Source organism: Aulonocara stuartgranti (assembly GCF_965226115.1).
Source record: "Aulonocara stuartgranti genome assembly, chromosome: 4".
Taxonomy (NCBI): domain Eukaryota; kingdom Metazoa; phylum Chordata; class Actinopteri; order Cichliformes; family Cichlidae; genus Aulonocara; species Aulonocara stuartgranti.
Window position 1 is genome coordinate 18,136,797 of NC_138942.1, and position 20,442 is coordinate 18,157,238.

At 43.2% G+C, this 20,442-nt stretch overlaps 2 protein-coding genes across 5 annotated transcripts; both read left to right on the forward strand.

The window, feature by feature from the left end:
* Nucleotides 1-99: 99 nt before the first annotated feature.
* LOC309704478 (GTPase IMAP family member 8-like) lies at nt 100-7,354 on the forward strand. Of its 2 annotated transcripts, none has more exons than XM_082529651.1 (7): nt 100-471; nt 568-605; nt 1,055-1,777; nt 5,091-5,804; nt 5,879-6,000; nt 6,106-6,766; nt 6,858-7,354. In XM_082529651.1, the coding sequence occupies exons 2-7, from the start codon at nt 575-577 to the stop codon at nt 7,040-7,042; spliced, it is 2,436 nt and encodes an 811-aa protein (XP_082385777.1). In that variant the 5' UTR covers nt 100-471; nt 568-574; the 3' UTR covers nt 7,043-7,354. The 2 variants fall into 2 exon arrangements, with proteins under 2 accessions (XP_082385777.1, XP_082385776.1); XM_082529650.1 differs by having other exon boundaries at nt 101-249.
* A 1,723-nt stretch (nt 7,355-9,077) lies between these two features.
* LOC309704543 (far upstream element-binding protein 2-like) lies at nt 9,078-19,241 on the forward strand. Of its 3 annotated transcripts, XM_082529761.1 has the most exons (18): nt 9,078-9,340; nt 11,528-11,636; nt 11,722-11,781; nt 11,907-11,943; nt 12,056-12,108; nt 12,184-12,255; nt 13,901-13,958; nt 14,095-14,269; nt 14,760-14,858; nt 14,939-15,037; nt 15,160-15,262; nt 15,994-16,115; nt 16,338-16,631; nt 16,731-16,846; nt 16,945-17,033; nt 17,316-17,522; nt 17,609-17,814; nt 17,908-19,241. In XM_082529761.1, exons 1-18 carry the CDS (start codon nt 9,212-9,214, stop codon nt 17,914-17,916), a joined length of 2,037 nt encoding a protein of 678 aa, XP_082385887.1. In that variant the 5' UTR covers nt 9,078-9,211; the 3' UTR covers nt 17,917-19,241. The 3 variants fall into 3 exon arrangements, with proteins under 3 accessions (XP_082385887.1, XP_082385888.1, XP_082385889.1); XM_082529762.1 differs by lacking the exons at nt 17,609-17,814; nt 17,908-19,241 and having other exon boundaries at nt 17,229-17,432; XM_082529763.1 differs by lacking the exons at nt 17,609-17,814; nt 17,908-19,241 and having other exon boundaries at nt 17,238-17,432.
* Nucleotides 19,242-20,442: the final 1,201 nt, after the last annotated feature.

The following is a 20,442-nucleotide window of genomic DNA, read 5'->3' on the forward strand; positions in this document are numbered from 1 at the left end:
CATCTTTTATGCTCCAAATCTTCTCCATTTGTCTTTCCAGACTGAGAGATGTCAATGGCTTTATTTCTCAGCTGTTTCCTTAGACTGTGTTATTATGTGGTGCTGTTTGAGAGCTTTTAGCCTACTTCACTTTATCAGACAGTTTTTCTTCCTTTTGGTGATTTCATGATTCAGCAAGTCTGGCAGTAATAAGGCCTGGGTGTGGTTAGTGAAACTGAACTAAGCTCTCACTTTGTCGCACAGGACCAGGTAGGATTGGACAACTTTCTTACCTTAATAAATTAAATAATCACTGTTGTATTTAATCAGGTTACTTTAGTCTAATATCAACATTTATTTTACCATCTGAAACATTTAACAAATATGGAAAAAAACAAAAACAAAAACCAAGAAATCAGGAAGGGACAAATACTTCTTCGCAGCACTGTTTGGCTGAAGTGATTTTAAAAAGAATATCACCACATTTCTAAAGTAAATATTTGGTATTTCTCCTTTAAGAAAACAGCTTGTAGATGATCAAAACTGGTTCTTTGAGTTCTGCCGTTCCTGTTCTTTGTTTCACTTTAGTTAAACAATGGCTGATGAGGTTGCTGTTCCCAGCTCTGGTAAATATTATTCTGTTCATGAAACCTGTATATAGAAATGGAATATAAGACTGTTTTGATTTATTTGTTAACATAACAAGGAAGCACATTTTTAATCAGACTCAGTTGTTACTGGCCGTGTCTTTGCATACAGGGAAGTGACTTTCAGTGTCGCATGTCTGATTGTGCTTAGATTCCACAGTGTTCAGTAGAGTACTCAGTGCTTAACAGAGATATCATTTACAGATTATTCTGTGTGTATAAAACATCATTTTATTTCACACCTCTGTCATCTTGGCTTTTAAACTGATGGACAACAAGCTAAGCAAACATACCACTGCTATCTACTCACATTGTTTTCACAGTTTTATTTACTAGTACTTGCAGTTACACAAACGTGTCCATAAATTCTGTATGAAGACACTTTTATAGTTTTACAGTTTGTAAACAGTGCTGCATCTGTGTTGCAGGGCACAGTCACGACTCTCCAGAGTTGAGGATCGTGCTGATAGGTGGCAGAGAATTAACAGGAGAGCCCAGTAATAAGAGTCTGAGCGGTAACATCATACTGGGTCAAAATGTTTTTGACACCAGCAGAAGAACTGCCCAGAGTGTGGCGGGGCAGCAGGAGGTTCATGGCAGACGGGTCACTGTGGTGGATACTCCAGGCTGGTGGTGGCACTATCCACTAGAAAACACCCCAAAGCTGGATCAGATAGAAATCCAGAACAGCGTCCATCTGTGTCCCCCAGGACCTCACGCATTTCTTCTGGTCTTTCATCATAGCTTTTTTTTGCCCCAGATCTTCATATCATCTTTAAACGAGCACCTGAAACTTTTCCACAAGGATGTGTTGAATCACACCATCGTACTGTTCACTGCTGAAGATCCATGGGAAAAAAAAAATATCAACTTCAAAATCAGTATGTGGTCAGAAATGCAGTGGATTCTTGAGCAATGTGGAAACAGAAAACATGCCCTCTGTATGAGTAACAGGGAGGACAGCAGTCAAGTTGAAAAGCTTTTTGAGAAAATCGACGTAATGGTTGCTGCAAATGGAGGCCGTCACTATCCCATTGATCGTGCTCATGGAAACGCTATGAGGGAGGAAATGAAAGCAATAAGTGACAGAGCATCTAAGAGGTTTGATGAGGTGCAGACACACAGAAGGAAACTCAGAGCACTAATTGAAGGTGAGTCAAAGAGGTCCTGAAAAAAAATCACAATAAATGGTAAATGGCCTGTATTTATATAGCGCTTTTCTAGTCCCTAAGGACCCCAAAGCACTTTACATATCCAGTCATCCACCCATTCACACACACATTCACACACTGGTGATGGTAAGCTACATTGTAGCCATAGCCACCCTGGGGCGCACTGACAGAGGCGAGGCTGCCGGACACTGGCGCCACCAGGCCCTCTGACCACCACCAGTAGGCAACAGGTGAAGTGTCTTGCCCAAGGACACAACGACCGAGACTGTCCAAGCTGGGGCTCGAACCGGCAACCTTCCGATTACAAGGCGAACTCCCAACTCTTGAGCCACGATCGCCCCTTAATAAAGTTGAATTAAAGACTAATAAATCTCTAAAGTAAATTACAGAAGAAAATGAGACATATTTCTCACTTTATTCACACACACATACAAGATATTTCATGTACCACCACATGAGACAAGGCAATGGATACCAGTTACTAGTTACAGTTACATTTAGATATTCATTAGAGATATTTGCCTTCTGAATGTAGGGACTCATGGTCTGTCGCTACTTTGTAACTTAAAAACAGAATCCCTATAGAGATAAGGTCCGATCCATAGGTTCCAGTTTCAGTTCCATTGAAACTTCCATGGCAGTTTGTGTTAGATATTTTAGTATTATGGGAGCATGTACTGGGTACTTTTTTTGATGATATTAGACAGAAGATTCTGTGACTCAACAAGGCTCTTTATGTTAACCGTCATTTTCTCTTGCTTTGTCAACTCAAGATTTTATGGTGTGAAAGTAGATACTAAGGTTGGAGGGAAAACACCAACAAATCACTCTTTTACTTATCACTCCCTTGCAGAAGATGTTTATGTGAAGACCATCTGGGTTGTGTCAGAACTCACGGATGTAGGAGACCTCTGTATAAGATTTATAGGCCTTGAGGGTGCATCTTGTAGAACAAAGGATTCTAACTGTCTAGTGTTTAACGGACCTGTCAAAGGTATGTTGAGATACGATTGTAGAAGGCCTCTTTCAGAGCTGGGGGACCTTCCTTATATGGTTTTAACTTGAAACTTGTTGACACACGAACTTTCTGCCTATAAATACTGCTGCACAAAAGAATAAAACTTTGAGTTGATTTTGGGAAAGCAACCTGAACAGTCTCTGTATCATTTTGTTCTCCTAACTGCTCCCGACGTCGTAACTAACCCGCTGACGGCATATCTGAGTGCTACTTGAGAATATATTGCTGAGTGTTACTTAAGAATAATTTTGAATCTTATAGGGTAAAGACAAAACTCTGCTTATAGACGCCCACGCCTCGGGGAAACCCGATCCACGGACCAGACCCGGGACGGAGTTTCTTTCAGTTTGCTCATGTCTACTTGGGTCTTTTGAACTTGGAGAAAACATCTGACTTTGTTGCTCTCACTAGTTCTTGGCCTCCTTCCTTCTGCTTAGCACACAGTGCTGGATTTTGGGTGAAATCCTCCATGCATAGTAAGGAGCTTCCAAGTCTTGTTGTCAATAGTTTTTATCTTTTTATTTGGCCAGCTTATTATCCCAATTGGATATCTAATCACTGGGACAGCGTAGGTACCAGATCTTGTTGGTAGCTATTGCCCAGATCGTATTCTTTCCATTCAGCTGACTCCTCAGGACTTGCCTTACTCTCACTAGGTATTTGGTGGTTGCAGCTTTCATGATTCCTATTTATCATTGGAATTCTTGGGCACTTGTAGCTATCCTTAAGGTCTGTAATGTTGCTCTGACTATTTTTCGGACTATTTTTCTTCTCTTTGTTACCATCTGACTAGACTTCTCCAGTCCGAATGACATTCCGATGTCATTGCTGTAGATCCTAGTGGTATGGATCAGTATATCTATGTCTCGTTCACTCTTGGCATACAGCTTGATGTCATCCACGTAGAGGAGGTGGCTAATAATTGCTCCATTCGGTATGTGTAGCAAGTCTTGTCAGCTATTTAACTGAGAGGATTCAGGACTATGACGAATGGGGACAGAGCATCTCCTTGTGGAAACTTGTGCAGTTGGCTTGAAGTTGGCCTCTAGTGTTGTTCCCCACATCCCCATTGAATTTCTGATGAAGGCTCTGAGGGTCCTTTTAATCTTGGACAATTGTAGGCATTCCAAGATCCATGTATACGGCAATGTGTCATGGTCCTCGGTCGGTGCCCCAGTGTTTTGAGTTTTTGTACTTTTATTTTGATATTATCACATTTTATGGCAGTTGTGTTTTGGGTTGCATTTTTTGTACTTCTAGCTCTCCTGTTCTCCTTGGTTTGAGATTTCTAGTGCTTATGTCACAAGTGTAGAAGGGAACCCCTTCAATAATTGGAAGAGCAGCAGGGGGTGATCACAGAAACAGAAAACGTATTACCCGGTTAAAATAGTCAAAAGATAAATACACTTTATTTACAACACTAAAAATACCCTGCCCTTTTCTTGGTTGCTGTTATGAACAAACAAACAGATTATTCCAGGGTCTCTTTTCAAGAGACTAAAAGCAATATAAGTGATCAATATTACCATTCTGTAGAATATTCTTATATTTCACTTTTACTTGTTCCCATGTTCTAGTGGGTCCTGTTGTGGCTCTAATGTGAAAGGGGATATAATATAACATAATATAATATAATGTAATATAATATTGGATAATATAGTGTAATATAATAAATCTACCCTACCGCCTACTGGTGTTGGCCAGAGGGGCCGATGGCGCGATATGGCAGCCTGGCTTCTGTCAGTCTGCCCCAGGGCAGCTGTGGCTACAACTGATTAAACTCTGAAACTCCTGAAATCCCTCACTCAAGAGTTCTTGCTCTGCTGCCGAAAAATACCGAGCGCGCTCCTTCGACATTTTCACCGACCAATCAGAGGGTTGCCGATCAATGTTTCTACTATCGATGCGTAGCCCCTTTTACGACACCCAGTGATCTCACATTACTTCATCCAGCTGTACTAATCGTCAACAGCAGGTGTGTTCGGGGAACCGGATTAGTGAGCTCACGGTTAGCGCGATGATTTGGTCTTGGATGTGTCATTTGATCTTGGATGTAGTAAGCGACGTACGAAGAACGGGCCCCAGGTTTTATCCAAAATATCCTAGTGATATCACTGCTGCCATGGTGTAGATCAGCTGGTTGGTTTTGGTGATGTATGTGTATATGTATATATATATATATATATATATATATATATATATATATATATATATATCATGATTTGAATGCATTAAAACTATATGCCTGATTCTTAATTAGTTTTGCTTCTGCAGGTGGTAAAACCCCACCAGCACATTTAAGACTAGTGATGGTTGGTGCTCAGTGGTCAGCTAAGAGCTCGGCTGGAAACACCATTCTGAGGAAAAAGGCTTTTGCTGTTCATCACAGAAGAACAACGATGTCCTGTGAAATTAATCACGGCATTCTGGGAGAAAGGACACTCGCAGTGGTGGATTCTCCTGGCTGGTTCTACAACCACACCCTTCAGGACACCTCTGAGACAGATAAACATGAAATAGAGAACAGTGTGTACATGTGCACTCCAGGACCCCACGCAGTGCTCCTCGTGGTAGGCCTGGCATCTGCATTTAATACATCCTATCATAGAGCAGTCCAGGAGCACATGAGTCTGTTTAGGGATGATGTCTGGAAGCACACCATTGTTCTGTTCACTAGAGGTGATTGGCTGGGAGTGAAGACTGTGGAAGAACGTATAGAGAGTGAGGAAGGTCTGCAGTGGCTGATGAAGCAGTGTGGGAACAGGTACCACGTCCTGGACAACATGAAGGATAATGATGAGATGCAGGTACAAGATCTCCTGGAGAAGATTGAAGAGATGTGGGCAGGAAATGAAAACTCACATTATGAAGTTGATCCGGATCGTGAAGCACAGCTGGAGGCCAGAAAAGAGGCAGAAGGAAAATTAGCTAGAAGGATCAGAAAGACCACTGAAAGACAATCAAGAATACTGGGAAAGTTATTTGAAGGTAATCAAAAAATCATCAAATAATTATGGCATTATTTTAGTCACTCTTTCAGTTTAAACTTTACTTTTTTACAGGAGAGAGGCTGAAAATCACTGACCTGAGGATTGTACTGCTTGGCAGAGAGGAATCTGGGAAGAGTATGGCAGGAAACAAAATCTTTTTCAAAACAATATTTGAGAGAAGTTTGTTGAAAAAGGTAACCCAATATGCTGCCTGAATTGAAATGTGATATAGAAAGGATAAGATTTAATTTAATTTATCAGATCTGTAACAATTGTTAAATAAAAAAAAAATTGTGCAGGAATTCGAGGACCGGAGAAGAACAGAAAAGTGTGTAAAGCATGAAGGAAATTTAGGTGGAATAAATGTTGCAGTCGTTGAGACTCCAGGCTGGCCTGCAGACACGACGGCTCCTGTCTGGCTAAAAGAAGAAGTTCTCCGCAGCGTCTCCATGTGCGCTCCAGGCCCTCATGTTTTTCTCTTGGTTGTTCCCATTTCCAAAGCATTCACAGAGGAAGACCACAAAGCACTGGTTGAGCTGTTGATGCCCTTTGGAGAGAGAGTGTGGAGACATTGCATGGTGTTGTTCACCTGGGGAGACTGGCTGAATGACAGACTCATTGAGGAGCACATTGCAGGAGAGGGGAAAAGCCTCCAGTGGCTGGTGGAAAAGTGTGGGTACAGATATCATGTCCTCAACTGCCATAGTTTGGGTTATCATTTTCCTGTCAAACTGCTCTTCCAAAAAATAATTGATTTGATTACACGGAACAAGGAACAATGCTTCACTGCTGAAAGCAAACAAGGGAAAAAACAGCCTGTGCTGACAGAAGAAGAGTGGAACAGGAGGGAGCAAGAGCTGATAGACCGAATGTTGAGAGCTGTTGTAAATGAACCAGAAGAGCCAAAACAACCATTTGTGAAGCGAGGAGCCAGCTTGGATGGAGTTTTCATTCCAAGCAGTGAGTTGATATTAATTAGAGAAAACTCTGAATTTGTTTTATATTTTTACTTGTGGGTATGATATCAAATAGCATTCAATTTCTGTTTCAGTGTGCGGAGACGTTCCCTCCGAGTTCGGGAACATGTCAGAACTTTTTAATCAAAGAGCACGTGCCAAAGTGTCTGAATGGCTGAAGACCAGAGCTGGAAACTCTGATGTCACCTCGGGGATTGGCAGCATGAGCGCCTCAGCCAGTCATGTGGATGAAAGTCCTCTGCCTGATGAAAATGATTAACCAGCAATTCCCACAACGGACAAGATAGTTATTCATTAGAAGAAAAACTCTATAAAAACTCAAATGCAGGAACTTGCTAAGCAAACTAAAAAAACTGGATTGAAACAGAGGTACTAAGATCCTGATTTTTTAAAAATAGGTTATTTTTTTATGTAATAAGCTATGCAACCTTCAGTTGGTTTTAATATAGTTAGCAGATTCTCGTTGTCAAAACGGCTGATGCCACCCTAGCCCAAACCTTATATTTGCCCCTGGTTCTACATTAAATGGTTCAACGTTAAGAATTCAATAAAGATTTTATGTTTGACTGTTTTCTGTATTTTGCTTGTGATAAAAAACAACAACTTTGAAATGTAGACTGTAATAATTTTGCAACCCAGTACTTTCACTCTAAGAAAAGAATTTACAGCAAAATGCTGCAGTGTAAAAAACTTAGTTCCATCTGTTAATGCCCTAATTTAATTTCCATATATTTTACTGCATAAAATTATGTTTAAATAATCATTAGAATTACACATTTTGATAAACATATTTTAAAGATGCAACTAATACAATGCATTATTTTTTTTTTAAAAACTACAAATTTACGGTGTCATTGATCAGAATCAGAATCAGAAACTTTATTGTCATTGTCACGAGAACAACGAAATGAAGAATGGTCCCCGATCATTGCATCATCCCTAGCAATATCAAAATATAAATAAAACAATAAAATTCAATAAATAAAATAGATAGAATACTTAAAATACTAATAAGATGTAACAGTAAAACATTCACATACATTCCCACACACATGCTTCAGACCGTGCATGGATTAACACAAGAGTGGCGTGATGGACATTTTTTTGTAGTATTCAGATGTGTTATTGCAGTTGGATAACAGCTGTGTTTGAGTCTATTAGTCCTTGCTCTGATTGCCCTGTACCGTCTGCCTGAGGGCAACAGTTCGAACAGGGAGTGGCCAGGATGTGAGGTGTCTTTTATGATGTTTTGGGCCTTTTTAAAACAGTGGGCATTGTGTAGAACTTCCAGTGTGGGGAGAGGGCAGCCAGTGATCTTTTGGGCGGTGTTAATGATCCCTTGGAGTGCTTTCCTCTGAGCCCCTGTGCAGCTAGTGTACCAAATACATATGCAGTAAGTTAGAACACTCTCAATGGTGGCTCTGTAGAAGGACACCAGCAGTTTCTGTGTGATGTTATTCCTCCTGAGAATTCTCAGGAAGTACAGTCTCTGTTGGGCCTTTTTCAGCAGCTCGGAGGTGTTCACACTCCAGGAAAGGTTCTCCTCTATATTGACTCCCAGGAAGTCAATATAGAGGAGAACCTATATTGACTTCCTGGGAGATATGTTAGAAATCGACAAGCCATCAAAGAAATCTTGCGTGTTCCACAGCTCCACTCACAGTTACTTGAATACATGACAAAATATTTGTCCCAGTGTTGATTCAAAGTCCATAAGACACATATAGCCCAAGTCTCTCCGATACTAGAAACTTGGAGTACAAGTACAGCTGATATTAGATCGCATTTCATAGAAGTGCACCATAAGAATCACAGCTGATTTTAAAAAATCTGAAATGGTTGCTGAGTTTATTACGATAATTGCATTTCAAGTGTTTCATGATTTGGCTCAAACTTTACTCAGAAAACAGACTTGAAAGGTCGACTGCAGTTTTATATTTTTAAGCAAGAGTCATCTTATTGGGAAGATGTAAGTAACTTGGGACGGAGGTGGAAAATACCTAAACCATGTTTACTGTAGTGCTGGACCAAAGTAGTTCATTTCTGCTATATTGCACCTGTATCCCACCACAATTAAAGTTCGGTTACTTTTCCTTTTTATGTTTTTTGTTCATAATACAAAATCTATTTAAAGAAACATAAGTTATTGGGCTTTGGATAGGCTGTTAAATCGCTCAAGCACAACTATTTTTTTTAAAATAAAAAGTCTCTTTTACATCCTGCATATGAGCTTTGATCATGTTTTCTATGATAATAAATCAGCTACCACCAAAACAACAATAAAATTGCGAATGATCCTCGCCGGCCTCCGTCGTGTCTCCAACCAGCGATATCCTTCCCGTCACTTTCTTGACTTCCCATCCCACTCCTGCGTAGCTCTGATCCCGGCTTTCTGCTTCTCTCTCCTCTTCGGTCTTTTCTGGATACCATGTCGGAGTACAACGCGGTACCTCCGCCCGTCCCCGGGGCTCCTCTGCCCGGACAGGCGGCTGTGGGGAACGGAGCGGGGGGCGCCAAGAAGGATGCGTTTGCGGACGCGGTGCAGCGGGCCCGGCAGGTGAGGCAGGGATGAGACAGACAGCTAAGAAGCTAGCATGTATGAAGGCGGACACACCTGAGACCAGGTTAAATTTGACATTCGAACACTTCATGGTGAATGTGTCTACAGTCAGGCACACCTCTGCCGCTTCATCCATCACATGTCAGCGTTAGCTTTAACTGAGGCCGGACAGTTTCAGCGTCCCACCAAATATCCAGTGTGACAACACTGAAAACCTTCAGAGAACATTATTATCTTCACTTCACTACCAGCTTCTTCCTCTGCGCTGAGCTACATTATGAATGTTAGTAGTTTATATAAAGGTGTTTCAGGATAATTCAGGTGTGTGCTGCAGCCTCAAGGCCAAAGAATAGAAAAGATAAGATAAGATAAGATAACCTTTATTAGTCCCACACGTGGGAAATTTGTTTTGTCACAGCAGGAAGTGGACAGTGCAAAAGTTATGAGGCAAAAATTAGAATACAATAAGAATAAATACAGTACACAACTGTACAGAATAGAATAAAATAAAATACTATATACAGTAGAATAAAATAAAATAAATATACAATAAGATAAAAATAGAATACAAATACAAATACTATATACAACTGAGTAAAAATACAACGATGACAGAAAGGATTATTGCACTTAGTATTATTGCATATGTATGGATGTGTGTGCTTGATCAGTTAAAGTCTTTATTATGGAGTCTGACAGCAGTGGGGAGGAAAGACCTGCGAAATCTCTCCGTCCCACACCGTGGGTGCCGCAGTCTCCCACTGAAGGAGCTGCTCAGTGCTGTCACAGTCTGCTGCATGGGGTGGGAGATGTTGTCCATCAGGGATGACAGCTTAGCCGCCATTCTCCTGTCACTCACCACCTCCACTGGGTCCAGAGGGCATCCTAGAACAGAGCTGGCCCTTCGGATCACCCTGTTCAGTCTCTTCCTGTCCCCAGCAGAGATGCTGCCGCCCCAGCAGACCACGCCATAAAAGATAGCAGAAGCCACAACAGAGTCATAGAAGGTCTTCAGGAGTGGGCCCTCCACTCCAAACGACCTGAGTCTCCGCAGCAGGTACAGCCTGCTCTGCCCTTTCCTGTAGAGGGCGTCTGAGTTATGAGTCCAGTCCAGTCTATTGTTCAGATGAACACCAAGGTACCTGTAGCTGTCCACAGCCTCAATGTCCATACCTTGGATGTTCAGTGGTTGCAGTGGAGAATGCTTGTGCCTGCGGAAGTCTACCACCAGTTCCTTGGTTTTACTGGCGTTGATCTGGAGGTAGTTCAGCTGGCACCAGTCCACAAAGTCTTGGGTCAGACCTCTGTACTCCTTGTCGTCCCCATCAGTGATGAGGCCGACTATTGCAGAGTCATCAGAGAACTTCTGCAGGAAGCACTGGGTGGAATTGTGGGAGAAGTCTGCAGTGTAGATGGTGAAGAGGAACGGAGCCAGAACCGTTCCCTGTCGGGCCCCCGTACTGCAGACGACCCTGTCCGACACACAGCCCTGAGTCCTCACATACTGTGGTCGGTCGGTGAGGTAGTCCAGGATCCAGGTAGTGAGGTGATGGTCCACTCCAGAGTTCACCAGCTTGTCCTTTAGAACCGAGGGAAGAATGGTGTTGAAGGCACTGGAGAAATCAAAGAACATGATTCTCACAGTGCTTCCAGCGGTCTCCAGGTGAGCGAGGGAACGATGTAGGAGGTGAATGACGGCATCATCCGCTCCAATGCCAGGCTGGTAGGCAAACTGAAGTGGGTCCAGTGATGAGCTTATTAGGCGCCGAAGCTGAGCCAGGACCAACCGCTCCAGGGTCTTCATCAGGTGGGATGTCAGAGCCACCGGCCTGTAGCTGTTGAGGTCCTTGGGGCGTGAAGTCTTTGGCACTGGTACAACACAGGAGGTTTTCCAGAGCTGTGGGACTCTTCCCAACCTCAGGCCTCAACACATCAGTATCCATCACATAGCTCATTAAAAAAAATACTCTATTTATCTTAATGTAATGGTGGATCTGATCCATAAAATAAACTACAGTCACGCCAGAGGCATTCCCAGGATTTCCGTGGGTGGGGTGGGTTAACCCCAAGGAGGGAGCTTGGGGGGAAATCAGAAAAATGTGTAAAAATCATTAAAAAGCAGTAATACTGTAGATCTGCTGCACTACAGTGAACTATCTGGCAAATCTTCTGCTTGTGTTTCAGATCGCAGCTAAGATCGGGGGCGACGCTGGTCCTCCTGTGAACAACAGCACTGCTCCAGATAGTTTTCCCTTCACTGCGCAGAAACGACAGCTAGAGGACACAAATACTGGTGACTGCACCTTTATTTCGCTTTGTGATTATTTTAGTTCCAGGGAGTCTCCTATGAACATTCATTTCATTTCCTCCTCTGACAGATGAGCCAGAGACTAAGAAGCTGGCTGCTCAGAGTGACTTGGAGTCAGCCAAAGCGCTGTGTGAGTTCATCTTACTGTTGCATGCATTGTTATTTGTGACCTACAGTCAACAGTGGGTGTCTGCGTCCTCCACATTAGTCCGTTGGTAATCCTAAACCTCTCCCCTGCCTTGTTTTCTCATTCAGCTATTGGTGCACAGCTAGCTGCTCTTGCACAGCAAAGGTGAGATCTCGTACCTCTCAGGTGACTGTGTATTAATCTGACTTTGCTATTGTCTGATTTATTGCTTTTTTTCCCCCCCACCTTTGTATCCCTCCTGTAATCATGGCATCAGACCCACCTCCACCACAGAGGAGTACAGTGTTCCAGACAGTATGGTGGGACTCAGTGAGTGTAGCCCAGCTTTATTTTAACACGTACTGTATACCACACTTTTTTTTAAACCCCACCTTCTCTCTTCAGTTATTGGCCGTGGCGGTGAACAGATCAATAAGATACAGCAAGAGTCGGGTTGCAAGGTTCAGATAGCTCCAGGTACTGGTTGCACTCGTCGTCTACAGATACTCATCCTGGGCGTGAATGTCAGTGTAATTTGGGGTTTTCTTTTTTCAGGGTGAAATGATTGTACAGCATGCATCTTTAATTACTTTATAAAACAAGAATTTAGTGTACAAGTTTGGGTTTATTTTGGATTTTCTCTAATCCACATAGGGTCAAACCTTTACATACGCTCACTTAATGCTGTTCTTCACTGAAAGGCATTTAGTGAAGATCTAAGATGGAGAATTGTAGATTTACACGAGGTGGGTGAGTCTCTTGGAGCCATTTCTAAACAACTGCAGATATCACAATCATGGATTCAAACAAAAAATATCTGAAGTAAAGTTTTTCAGATATGTCACCACTTTGCCAAGATCTGAAGAAGACCCCAGCGGTCACCCTCAGTTTAAAAGCAACTGGTTAAGATGTTTAGGAACAACCCAGGAACCACCAAGACTCAAGCCTGCCATAAAAGACTGCTGGAACACCAGTGTCACTGCCACAGTGAAACAAGCTTTACATCATCATGAACTGAGGCTACGTCCACACTAATGCGTTTTCATTTGAAAATGCATCGTTTTCTCTCCGTTTTGGCCTCCCGTCCACACTGAGACGGCGTTTTGAAAACGCATACATTTGAAAACAGAGCTGTCCCGTCGCAGTGTGGACACTCAAAAACGCAGACTTTCTAAAACGACGTTTTCAAATCTATCCGGGCTAGTGTGGACGTAGTCTGAGAGGGTGCCGACCAAGAAAGAAGCCCCTGCTCCAAAGTGGACACCTTCAGGCTTTACTCAAATTTCCACACATGGACAAGCTGAATGCCTTCTGTAGAAAAGCTTTATGGTCACGCTTCCCACAAGAGGCCTCTCCTTTACTACTTTGGAGGAGTAAAGGCACCTAAGAACACTGTATCTAACGCTGTAATGTCAAGCATGGTGGTGGTAGTATCATGCTCTGAGACTGTTTAGCTGCCAGTGGTACTGGTACATTGCACAAAGAAGTTGGAATGATGAGGAAGGAGGACTATCTCCAAATTCTTCAACTTCACCTCAAATCAACAGCTAGATAAGTGAAACTCCAACACAGTTGGGTGTCCCACCAGGGCCATGATCCTAAACACAAATCAAAACTGCATTTGGAATAGATAAAAGCAGGCTGACACTTTTGGAATGGTCTTCCCAAAGCCCTGATCTCAACCCTATTGTATGCTTAATGCTTTAAGATTAAAATCTGAGTCTGTGCTAGAAAACCAACAAGTTTAAATGAACTCTTCTAAATTCTGTCAGGAAGCATGGTCAGATATCCAGCTGTAATTTTGCCAGAAGTTTTTTGATGACTACCAAAAGCATCCGGTTAAGGTACAACTCACTAACAGACATTTAACTTTATCTATACTTTTGAGACTGTGTGGATTGTAGAAAATTGAAAAAATATTGAAACTACATTTTTTTTAAGTCATTAAAGGTGTATGCTGTACAGTCACTAACCACCCTGGATAAAGAACAGTTCAAAGAAATGATTAAAAGCCTGAAATTACCATGACATTCATGCCCAGGATGAGTGTGTGTAAACTTCTTCTGATTATTATTATTTTTATGCTCAGTTTGTTAAATATGTACATTTTCTGCTTGTGCAGACAGTGGAGGTCTTCCAGAGAGAAACGTCTCCCTCACAGGGACACAAGACTCCATACAGTGAGTTTTAGACGTCATACAAATACACTCATTGCAGTTTTATGTGGAAGCGTTTTAACGGTCTGGTGCTTAATTCTAAACACTAGAGTGATGTGTTTCTTAAATGAAGTAACCAATCAGCTCCTCCCTTGGTTAGGAAAGCCAAGAGGCTGCTAAATGAGATAGTCTCCCGAGGAAGAGGTACTCCCCCTCTTTCTTCTTATCATGACTCCAGCAACGGGCAGAATGGCGCAGTTCATGAGATGATGATCCCAGCCGGCAAGGCCGGCCTAGTCATCGGCAAGGGAGGAGAGACCATCAAACAGCTACAGGTAAGTTTCATGTTTTTTGCTTCAGCATTTTTAGAAGTCAGCATGACCCAACCAGAGTTGATTAGGCCAAATCTGAACCTTTTTCTTAAAGTCAGTATTTTCACATTAAAATAGCAGCAAAGGTCTGAGTTAATTTAATCCTACAGGAATGTGAGGTTTTTAATTGGGTTTGTCTTACACTGGATCAGGGCAAGATCATGAGCTTTCCTGCAGACTGAAAGCAGTCAGCCTGATGCTTTATAGCAGCAATCCATGCACCATGCAAGGGTGGGACTAAAGAGGAGCACAACATTCATTTTAAAGCCATTAATGTTTCTAATTTATAATAGATAGTATAATTCTTATACATTAAGCTCACTGTATATAAAATAGCCAAATTAGCCTGTTAGTGTGCCAGTAAAAGCCTAAGTGGAGGCAACTCCAGTGTAGGTAAACACTTTCAAGTGCGTATGGCTGATAATTATGTTTCATTATGTGTTATTGGATGCAGGAGCGTGCAGGGGTCAAGATGATCCTAATCCAGGATGCCTCTCAGGGACCCAACGTTGACAAGCCTCTGCGCATTATTGGAGACCCATACAAAGTCCAGGTATAACTTTAAAGTCCTGTTATTGTGTCTAAGTAAATGTGGCATAGTGCCGAGCTTCCTGATCCTTAATGGTTTTTCAGCAAGCCCAGGAGATGGTGCAGGAGATTCTGAGGGACAGAGACCAAGGCGGCTACAGCGAAAGAAGCGAATTCAGCTCCCGAATGGGAGGCGGCATGGATGTAAGTTTGTGTGTCGGAGCAAGACTGGAAGTGACTGCAGAGGGTTTTTAAAAACATTTTTTTAACCAAATCACAAACAGAGGAAGCAATAGATGTGTTTTTTTTTTTTTTTGTCATATTAGATCCCAGTACCACGACACTCGGTGGGTGTGGTCATTGGACGCAATGGAGAGATGATCAAGAAAATTCAGAATGATGCCGGAGTCAGGATACAGTTCAAACAAGGTGGGACGCTCTGACGACGGCGTTGTGGCTTCATTTATACGTCTTTCGCATTTGCTGACGTTCTGCTTTCCTCTGTTTTGGTCTCATTTAGCTGCCACCACTTAATTTAGTAAATTTAGTAAAATCAATATGAATGTTATTAGTACCAGAACAGATGCTGGCAGCTGGCACTGCCATCCATCAGAGAGTCTTTAGGTGGCACAAATCCCCTGGAAGTACAAGCCCTAAAACACATAATTACCAGGTTTCTCCATTGCAGTGATATTTTTTGAGGGGGTAAAAGTTTGCCTACAAATGAAGCGTCACAAACTCGCTGTCTAGCCTGACAGCCTGTGCATCTGCTGTACTTTGCCCCTTTGTATCAGGTGAATCTTTTACTCAGGCAGTGTGATTGCCTTTTGCGTAAGCTGTTGTGTAGAGCTGGTAAAATTGGCTCCTTTTCTTCTTCTATTGATTTGACTTGTATGTTGAAAAGAAAATCAGATAAAGAAGGATCCCTGCATAGATCCAGTGTTACAAGAACAATGGTCACATCAGAACGTCACCTGGCATGACCCTTTAGCGTGTTTTCTTTTTTGTTTGTTTTTGTTTTTTACCACTTTGCACTTTTTTTGAGATCCTAATTTACAGAAAGCTGTTAATTCTCACTTTGACCGGTGCTGGAAGCTGACCTGATTGATTTCATTTAGTGTTAATCCCAAACGCTTAATGCACTTTTAAATCCCTTCCAGATGACGGGACCGGTCCAGATAAGATCGCACACATCAGCGGTCCGCCTGAACGCTGCGAGCACGCGGCTCAGATCATCAACGACCTGCTGCAGAGCATCCGGGTCAGAGAGGAGGGACAGGGGGTACGGATCAGCTGTCACACTCTAAAACATCATAAATCAATAGATGAAGGCCTCACATCATAACGTCCATAAATATTTGGATAAATTAAGTGCTTAGCCTTGTTTTTTTGTTTCGTTTTTTTTTTTTGTTTGTTTGTTTTTAACGTAGTCAGATGAGGCAAAATCACCAGAGGCTGTGACGTACTGGGCATATGTGAAGTAATGTGGTATAATTGTCCACAGGGTCCCCCAGGTCCTCCAGGAATGCCTTCAGGCAATAGGGGGCGAGGTGGGGGACAAGGCGGTTGGGGTCCCCCCGGAGGGGAAATGACCTTCTCTATTCCCGCCCAAAAGTGTGGGCTTGTGATTGGCAGAGGAGGAGAGAACGTCAAGTCCATCAACCAGCAGACGGGGGCATTTGTGGAAATCTCTCGACAGCCACCCCCCAACGGAGACCCCAACTTTAAGCTTTTTATCATTCGTGGGTCCCCGCAGCAGATCGACCACGCCAAGCAGCTCATTGAGGAGAAGATCGAGGTGCTTGTCATTCTAGATTATCATTATTCTTAATTATTATTTCTTAAGTTACCGATCAAGAAGAACACTCGGCATGTGGCATCATGTGATGTGTTTCAGGGTCCACTGTGTCCTGTGGGCCCGGGGACAGCTGGGCCAGGTCCTGCTGGGCCAATGGTTCCTTACAGCCCAAACCCCTACAACCCCGGACCGCCTGGGGCTCCTGGACCTCCACAGTGAGTGGCTGCAGCTTTAAAGCAGATTTCAGAGAACTGACGATGACCCTGAGATGTTTTTGGTTTTTTAAATAAGAAAGCGCTTCTTCTTTCCTCAGTGGTGGTCCTCCAGGTCCTCCCCAGTACAGCTCGCAGGGCTGGAGCAACACCTACCAGCAGTGGCAGCCTCAACCACCACATGACCCCAGTGAGTCACTGCTGGCTTCACCACCTCTGCTGATTTTAAGTGTTTACTGCTCAGCCCTCGCACTTATTTCTCATTATACTTGTTTTTTTTTTAATCTGAGAAGGTCAACAGGAGTTCTGATGGAAATGTGATGAGATGCGGTGTCTTTATCTGTAGCAGCTCTGGCTCTAACCCTGTCTCTGTTTCCTCCCCCTGGTCTCCAAGCCCGGTCTCCAGGCCAGTAGCAGGGGCTCACCCTCACCCTATGAGGACCTCACCCCCTCCACCCTGCGTCTTTTCTAGGCAAGGCAGCAGCCAATGACCCCAATGCAGCCTGGGCGGCCTACTACGCTCAGTACTACCAGCAGCCATCGGGGGCTGCGCCAGCCCCGTACCCCGCAAACCAGGCTGGAGGTGCCCAAGCCGCAGGTGACCAGACCCAGGCTGCACAGACACCGGGGGGCCAGCCGGACTACACCAAGGCCTGGGAGGAGTACTACAAGAAGATGGGTACGAGTATGTTGCATATGTTAGGTAGTAATTTATGTAATTTTGTTGTTGTTGTTTAATTTTTCATGTCTGTTTCTGTTTCTCAGCCCAGGCAGGCGGCTCTATACCCGGTACAGCAGCTGCAGCTCCAGGAGCAGCAGCAGCAGGAGGAGGAGGAGGTTCAGCATCCACAACGGGAGGCCAGCAGGACTACAGCGCAGCTTGGGCGGAGTACTACAGGCAGCAGGCTGCGTACTATGGACAAACAGGACAGCAGCCCTCCGGCCAGCCGGCCAATCCCCAGCAGGGACAGGTTGGTGCAGCGGCCTCGTCGAGGTCTTGTTTCTGTGTGTGTTAATCTACCTCCTCACGTCTCACATCTCACCTCCAAACGTCTGTATTTTAGATGCAGTGAGAGTTCGTGGCAGAAGACGGGATAAAGAAGAGGGCTCTGAAGTCTTAGGCCAGGATCGATCCCTTTATTCATATATATTGTATCCGTTGCAACTAGAAGTGAAACGCTTCCCCACATGTGAACATCATCTGGATCCTTTTTTGATAATAATGTGAACTGAACCCGATGCTCCTGTGCTTCGCTGCTGACGGGAGGGAAAAGACTGATTAAATTCGATCATTTCACAGAGCTACTCAGAGCTGCCTGAGCGTAGATTTAAATACTCACGGGAGCCCCGGAGCGGTTATTTCATTAACAGAGTTTTCAGCACATCTCAGTCATCCCGTAGCCCCATTTTAAAGTACTCACCTTCATATCCCAGTGTTGTATTAACTGACTTGCACAGAGCTTTTAGGACTATAATCATGTTATGTGTTCGTGTGTGTGTGTGTGAGACACAGGAGGAGACATGCCTCATTTGATTTTCTCATATTGGTTTTTTGCTTCCTCTGCAGAGGCTTGCAGGGTGTTTCAACACTTGTATATCTGGGTGACTGTGCGCAGGTTAGATTTATGAAAAGAAGCCCCGAGCTGCAAGGTTCAGAAGCACGAATGTGAATAATGTATTAATTGCCTCTGTTCATTTTAAATCGCACCGCTCAACACCTTTTTGCCTCTTGAAACGTCCCATCTCGTGAACTGTTTGTTCCACCTGACCGCTTTAGTTTTGGGTTAGAAGAAAAGGCCGGCTTACTGTGGACTAAAGGCTAAACTGGAAAGATGGGGCTGGGTGGGGGATAGCTTTTCAGATTTGGCCAGCTTTCTGTGAGTAATCATCGTTATTTCTTATCATTTGGAAAGTTCAGAAGGGCTTTCAGCACACCTCAGAATGGCGGCATATGGAGACTTTAAAGTGTAGTTATATTCTTGTGTAGATTGTACTGCTGAGTTCTCCTACAGCAATTTATCCCTCAGTTCATTGCCGCTTGTGCAGACTCCAGGTTGCATGTTGTCTTCCTTTATTTTGTAAAGCTTTTTTACAAACGCTGCCTTTTTTTTTTTTTTCTTAATTGTCCTTCCACGGTCATTGTTTGTGCAAAAGTTTGAACTTTAGTCTTCCAAGTGTGTCCTGCTTTAACATATATTGTATATACACAAACTGTATATTCAGCAATATAAAGCTGCTGGTTTTCACTTCCGGAGACGTATCAGGTATGATTCTTGTATTCTGAATGGCAGCTGCGAGTCTTGCCTTTGGGTTGATATTGTGTTGAGATTGTTATAAACAGACGACCACCAGCAGCACTGATCTGAAATAAATATATCAGCTACTTTGAAATCTTGAATATCGTGTCTGTGTCGCTTTTGGACCAAATGCACTCATTAGGTACACCTGTTTAACTACTTGTTAACACATATCTAATCAGCCAATCGCATGCCAGCAACCCAACATATTTAGGCATCTAGATGTGGCCAAAAATACCTGCTGAAGTTCAAAATGAGCATCAGAACAGAGAAAAAGGTGATTCAAGTGACTATGAACTTTGATCTGTTCAGCTTGTCCCCACACAGACATCTCTAGAGAATGAGAACATTTCTTGAGCATTACAATGAGTTCACTATACTTTAATAGCTTCCACAGTCACCAGATCTTAGTGCATTAGAACATCTTTGGGATGTGGTGAAACGGATGATTTCATTCATGGATGTACAGCTGACAAATTTTCCGCAACTGTGTGATGCTATCATGTCAGTATGGTCCAACATCTGCGAGGAATGTTTATAGCACCTTGTTGAATTAAGGCAGCTTAAAAAGCAATAGTGGCTCCAAACCAGTAACTAATGAAGTGGCTGCAGAGTATAATATACATGCCCAGCAACAGCAGGGCATGTATTATATTATAATACATGCCCTGCTGTTGCCAGCCATAAAAGAGCACTTGAGGGAAAACACCACTAGGGGTCACTGTTAGCTTACCTGACGTGATACGTAAAGGAGGGTCTCTTGACATAAATGACATGTTTGTGTGTCTCTGAGCCTCATTAGGTGTGGCCACTCATGGTACTTTGACACTTTATGACACTTTGCAGTCATTTACTTGCGCTTTTCTGCTTTTATCTGAATATTGCTCAGCTATTTATTGCAAAACTTTAAAATCCTGTGTGTACCATGGGACCTCGCACATGCAGAAACACTGCACCAATAACATCTTTCTCTGCTCTGTACCTCTGATTCTTCCACCTCTGCTGTTCTCAGTGAACACGCTCGGGTTACCAGCTGTCAAAAGTTGCCAGCACAATTGATCCGTTTCTGCTCTGCTTAAAGCAGGCTGACTTTTGAGTTTCAGGTATTCTGCGTTTCCTGTTCCAGTGTCTTATTTATACAGCAGCAGAAGTGGTAGCAGACAAGTGTGTTCGTGTGAGCGTGGCCCAGGAAGTCACGGTCTTGTTTTTTTTTTTTTCAGCCAAGGGTGTCAAATTTAATAAGAAAGTGACTGTTTTTCAGACAGTAACCCCGCCCTTACACTGGTAATGACTACAGAGATG

Excerpts from the sequence above, each read along its gene's own strand:
- LOC309704478 (XM_082529651.1), top strand. The coding sequence starts at position 575 with ATGGCTGATGAGGTTGCTGTTCCCAGCTCTG. Across the intron at positions 1,778-5,090 it reads ACTCAGAGCACTAATTGAAG|GTGGTAAAACCCCACCAGCA; the intron begins GTGAGTCAAAGA and ends TTGCTTCTGCAG. Across the intron at positions 5,805-5,878 it reads ACTGGGAAAGTTATTTGAAG|GAGAGAGGCTGAAAATCACT; the intron begins GTAATCAAAAAA and ends ACTTTTTTACAG.
- LOC309704543 (XM_082529761.1), top strand. The coding sequence starts at position 9,212 with ATGTCGGAGTACAACGCGGTACCTCCGCCCGTCCCCGGGGCTCCTCTG. Across the intron at positions 11,637-11,721 it reads GCTAGAGGACACAAATACTG|ATGAGCCAGAGACTAAGAAG; the intron begins GTGACTGCACCT and ends CTCCTCTGACAG. Across the intron at positions 12,109-12,183 it reads AGACAGTATGGTGGGACTCA|TTATTGGCCGTGGCGGTGAA; the intron begins GTGAGTGTAGCC and ends TTCTCTCTTCAG.